Source organism: Charadrius vociferus, unplaced genomic scaffold (assembly GCF_000708025.1).
Source record: "Charadrius vociferus isolate BGI_N301 unplaced genomic scaffold, ASM70802v2 scaffold1025, whole genome shotgun sequence".
In the NCBI taxonomy this organism is placed as follows: Eukaryota; Metazoa; Chordata; class Aves; order Charadriiformes; family Charadriidae; genus Charadrius; species Charadrius vociferus.
Genome location: NW_009648262.1, coordinates 1 through 5,692, shown reverse-complemented (window position 1 = coordinate 5,692; position 5,692 = coordinate 1). Strand labels below are relative to the sequence as shown.

Sequence of the window (5,692 nt, the reverse complement as noted above, 5' to 3'; positions counted from 1 at the left end):
CCCCCCCTCCCCATTTCCTTCTGCATCCCAGCCTTCTGCTTACCTCTCTGGTTTCTCTTCTTCACTAGTTCAGAATCTTCTCTCTGCTTTTTCTTCCTTGCTTCCCTGCCCAACTCTTTGTCTTAAGCAGTTCTAATTGCCTCTGCTGTCCTCTAGCTTTCTAGTCTCTTTGTCCAGAACATTGCAATCTCAACTCCCTCATACTCATAGGTCAAATATTTCCCCATCCTCCAAGTTTTTTCTTTTCTGTAAGTAATTCATCAGGTTCTCTTATTCATGCTTCCTGGTGCCAGCAGAAGGAGGTGGTGGTCATTGAGAACTCTTGGCTTCGGAGATCCAATAACAAAGGTTTCAGGGAAAACACTGTCATTCTGCAGCTCTGTCTTGCAATCTGCTCAAACTAGAGAGAATTTATTAGTATGCAGAGCTCTAGTAAACATTTCATAAACAAATACAAACTGCCATTTGGAGCAAATTGAGATCGACTTTCAAGGGTTCAACAGTAGACTTTGACATGTGGACTACCCTGAATCAAATGTCAGTTCCCTTCCAGAGATGAATTTACCAGAATATAAAATGATCACATAATGTAATTTTTCCTAATCTCACTCTTGGAAATGTCTGAATTGTTTTGGCTGAGATATTTTAAAATAATTTCACCTGAGTGACATAGTGAGTTTGGAAATTGTACCAACTCTGTTAACAGTTTCACAGAGTATATAGCAAATCAAAATGGGACCTTAAAGTGAGAAGTATTAGAGAAGTGTTAAGCAATCTTAATATAGTGTAACCAAATGTATTCATCAGTGCTTATTAGATTGTAACCATCCCAGCTTAGTGGAACACCTGATAATATTTTGCTGTTTACAGTTTACATGGTTTCATAAATGAGCAGTAGAAATAAGCAGTAAGTGCTTATTGTGACTGCTATAGACAGATATGAGATGTAATACACTTTCCAGGTTACTTGGAAGTCTTTGATATCATCCTCATGATATTTTAATTTGAGCAGCCAGATAACTGCACCTTATTTCATTTTTATTTCGTGGTGATATGGTGTTCTGCTTTGGGGTAGAAGTATTTTTATGTCTCCTTTTGAAATTGAGTTCCAAAAGTTTCATTAACAAGCTAGGAAATGGGTTTCATATTATTTGTGTTGCTTGCTTCCCTAGGGAAAAGGTGGGGCAAAAACTCTTATGAACACAATCATGCAATTGAGAAAGATATGCAATCACCCATATATGTTTCAACATATTGAGGTAAGTCTGTCATATTTGATTTTGGGGGCCTCTTTTATTCAGGTGGCTAACATAGTCAAAAACTGCTAGTGTGGGAGGGAACATCTTTGGCTACAACACTTGTGCTGAAAAGAACACATTTGAGAAGCATTCCATTCCATTCCTCTGTATTAGTGAAGAAATGGAGCAATCACCAGATTTTTATCCGCAGCCTTTAATTCACTTTTACAGCATTTGTTCTTTTTGAGGAACTATCTTTAAAAAATATAGTTTTCTGAGCTTAAGATATTTCATATCAACTTGCCACTACCTGTGCTTAAAATAAAACTAAATTTTAAAATAGAGATACCAGTTTAAAATGCCATACAGTAGAACATATATGTATTGGTTTCAGCTGGGATAGAGTTAACTTTCTTACTAGCAGCTGGTATGGTGCTATGTTTTTGGACTTAGGATGAGAATAATGTTGATAACACACTAATGTTTTTAATTGTTGCTAAGCAGTCAAGGACTTTTTCGGCTTCCTGTAGAAGCTGAGAGGGAGCATAGACAGGACAACTGACCCAAGCTGGCCAAAGGAATATTCCATACCATAGACATCATGCTTGGTATATAAATGGGGGTTGGCCGGGGGGCAGGAATCGGCAATCGCTGCTTGGGAACAGGCTGGGCATCACTCAGTGGGTGGTGAACAATTGCATTGTACATCACTTGTTTTGTGTATTCTTTTATCATTATTATTGTTATTATTTTCTCTTCCTTTGCTGTCCTATTAAACTGGTTTTATCTCAACTCACAAATTTTACTTTTTTTCCCCTGATTCTCTCCCCCATCCCACTGGGGCGGGAGGAGGAGTGAGTGAGCAGCTGCATGGTGTTTGGCTGCCTGCTGGGTTAAACTACAATATAGTAGAACCTTGTTATCTAGGAGACTGCTAATCCTTTAGAATATCTATCAAAAATTGCCCCCCGTCCATACCCCTCCTTTTTTTCAGCAAAGATTTGTTTACTGTGTAGCATTTCTCATTACTGAGCTAAAGCTAACTAAAATGTAGCTACAATATACAAAGAAATCAACAAGTATCTCCTGTAGTGTATTATTGTGGTTTTTATTGTTTGCTCACTTGCTTATTAACTCATGAAATTCAGTATTTTGCAAATGGGTCTCCCAGTAACCAGTGCAAATTAATTAGGTTCTACTGTATTTGTAATCTGGTAAAAAGCGTACAGAGGGAAATTATTCCTACAAGCCGTGCATTTTAAATAAAGCAGTCACAGGAAAACATTAGAGTACAAGGCAAATTCCAAGTGTATGAGTATAATAGGACTCAAACCCCATTTGTATAATTTCTTCATATAGGGATGCATAATTTTGGCCACTGTATAGACTGTGTCTAATATTCTGTTTATTGCTTATAATTCTGCAGGAATCCTTTGCTGAATATTTAGGCTACTCAAATGGTGTCATCAATGGGTAAATTTTTATCTTCTTCATATATGCTGCAATGAAACTATTGTATCATATCTTGTTTCCAAAAGCTATATGTTCTCAAAAACTAAGCAGTTTCTAAGACAAATCTAATCAGCTATAGAAATAACATGCTTTAGAAGGAACTTAACCAGCTTAAAACTCTTCCCATAGTCCCCCAGCCTAAGGGACTGCTTCTTACTTCAAGGGATATTTCCTCTCCAGAATGGCAGTTTAAAGTCGCTTTTATAGCTGTATGGTAATTAGAATCTTCTGGATTCCAGTCTTGTCCTTGACTGATGGTGAAGCCCTGCTAAGTGACTAATGTCAAAGCAAGAAAGTTTTTATCTGATTTAAAGTAGTTTTGTGCTTTGAAAAGAAGCATTCAGCTAAAGCAGAGAATGGTTAGGAGAATTTTGAAGATGGATTTCCATTATTTTCATTAACATCATACCAAGATAAAGGATCCTTTCTTTCACAAAACTTCCAGTCCTTGGACAATGACTGAACATGGTAGAAATGATTGCTGGTTCTTCAGAAAGCTTTTATTCCTGTTGTAACAAGAGTTTTTTTTCTTTTTTCTTTCCCATCACATAAGGAAGAATTATGGTGGTCACATGCAGGATTCTTGTTTATTTCTTGATAACTGTACACTAGTTCTTGCTAAATTAGGGACGGGATTGACACCTTTGCCTAACTGCAATGGCATGAGACATTATGTCATGTGGAGAAGACAAAGAGCAACAGGTACAAATTGAACCGGGAGAGGTTTCATCTCAACATAAGAAAGATGTTTTTTACAGTAAGAGCAATCATTCACTGGAACAACTTCTCCAGGGACTTGGTAGAGTCCCCATCACTGGAAGTTTTAAAGATACGATTGGACAGAGTGGTAGATAATCTCATCTAGGCTCCCTTTCCCATGAAAGATTGGACCAGATGATCTTTAGAGGTCCCTTCCAACCTGGGCTGTTCTATGATTCTATGATTATCAAAAGTTCCCTACAGAGGTCCCTGATGTTTTCATATCTGTCTTTTATTATTATTTGTTACAGTACCATTTCTCAGTTTTAATTTATCTCCTCTTTCTTTTTATTCCCTTTCAAATAAGGGAAATATTAACAAACTTTCTCTAATGTAAAGCATTTAAACTCCTCTGTTATTATGGCTCATTCAAGTATTAGGCTAGGAATGATTTCCAATTAGCCTTAATCTACCTCTGATTTTATGGGGGGTATGTTTTCTTATCGCACTTGCAATTAGATTATTGGCATCTGTCCACTCAATTTTTTTTTGTCAGCAATTTAAATGAACCTTGTCCTAACAAAATTTTAAGTTTACTAATAAATTACCAATATTTTGCTTTTCAAAAACTTCCCGTGTAACCTTTAACACAATTCTTATAATCCAGCAACACATTATATTTGCATAAAATGCTTAAACTGATACTTCAGGGATACCAGTACCCAGTTCTTAATTGTTGAAACACTATGCCAGTAATTTCCACAAAAAAAAAAATTAGACTTTAAAGATCTCTTGGCAGCAAGTCCTGGCTCATTTGCTTCCAGGTTCTCTTGACATGTATGTTTTTGATAAAGACCATGTTAAAAAAGGTTAGAATCATAGAATAATTTAGGTTGGAAGAGAACTCCGAAGGTCACATGGTCTAACCCCTACACAAAGAAAGTCAGGTTGCTCAAGGACTTGTCCACTCAAGTCTTGAACATATCCAAAGATGCAGATTATATGGCCTCACTGGGCAACCAGTTCTAGTATTTGACCACCCTCATGGTAAAAAACATTTTTCCTAATATCAGAATTTCCCATCACAGAATCACAGACTGGTCAGGGTTGGAAGGGACCTCTGGAGATCATCTAGTCCAACCCCCCCACCAGAGCAGGGTCACCTACAACAGGTTGCACAGGACAGCGTCCAGGCAGGGTTTGAATGTCTCCAGAGTGGGAGACTCCACATCCGAGCCCCCGGCAAGCAGCAAACCTCCCTAGAGTGTAGATGGGGGCTTCTGTCCCCCGCAGGAGGGAGTAATCCACTACTACCTTCCTCCTGATGCTGCTGCATGGTTCAGTCTCGGCTGGCTCCAATGTTTCCTCAGACAGAACTTCCAGTCCCTCATCTGCTACCAGGGCACTGCACCTATTCTGTAGTTGCAGATCTGCAGGTGGAGCAGGAGCCTTCCTTCTGCTGCCAGATGCCACAAGCTTCTAGCCTTTGCCATCATGGGAGTCTCCGTTTGCCACCCCAATGAGTACAGACTCTGGTTGCTCTTTCTGTGCAGGTAGGGGTTCAGGCTCTTGCTTCTGCAGGGTGTTGGAGAAGATCCTTTCCATCTCTTTTTTCATCATTATTGCTGTGCATTGATATTGACATACTGGACCAAGTCCAGAGGTGGGCCACCAAGATGCTAAGGGGACTGGAGCACATGACATAGAAGAAAAGGTTGAGAGAGCTGTATTTGTTCTGTCTAGATAAGAGAAGGGTCAGAGAAACCTTATTGCTTATCTACAGCTGCCTAATGGGAGGATACAGTGAAGACTCTTCTCAGAGCTGCACAGTAATAGGACAAGAGGCAATGGATACAAGTTGGAACATAGGTTGCGGGGAACGATGGGGGGTAAACGGGAAGAGCCAACAGATCAATGACTGGCTCCAAGCCTGGTGCTACTGGCAGGGCTTCGGGTTCTTCGACCATGGCCTGATTTACAGAACACCAGGCCTGCTGGTAGCAGATGGGAAAGGCCTACCTTGCAGGGGGAAAAGGGTTCTAGGACTAGAGTTATCAGGGCTTGTTGAGAGAGCTTTAAACTAGATTCAAAGGATAATGGGCATGTAACTGGGCCCACTAGAGAGGCACCTGGGTGTAGTAGCTCAGCGCTTGTGGGCCAGAGTGCTACTATTTTTGAGAATCGGAAAGCCCACCACCCCTCAAGGGCAAAAATTGCACACTCATTGGCCTCTCTGAAATGCT

The 5,692-nt window shown here is 39.8% G+C and overlaps 1 protein-coding gene across 1 annotated transcript in view; it reads left to right on the top strand.

The window, feature by feature from the left end:
• Positions 1-2,715, top strand: part of LOC104285986 (probable global transcription activator SNF2L2) — a 44,498-nt gene extending 41,783 nt beyond the window's left edge. Inside the window, exons 18-19 of the mRNA XM_009884513.1 lie at positions 1,173-1,259; positions 2,665-2,715. Coding sequence (XP_009882815.1) covers positions 1,173-1,259; positions 2,665-2,715 — 138 coding nt within the window. The remainder of the gene's footprint in view (positions 1-1,172; positions 1,260-2,664) is intronic.
• The last annotated feature ends 2,977 nt before the right edge of the window (positions 2,716-5,692 follow it).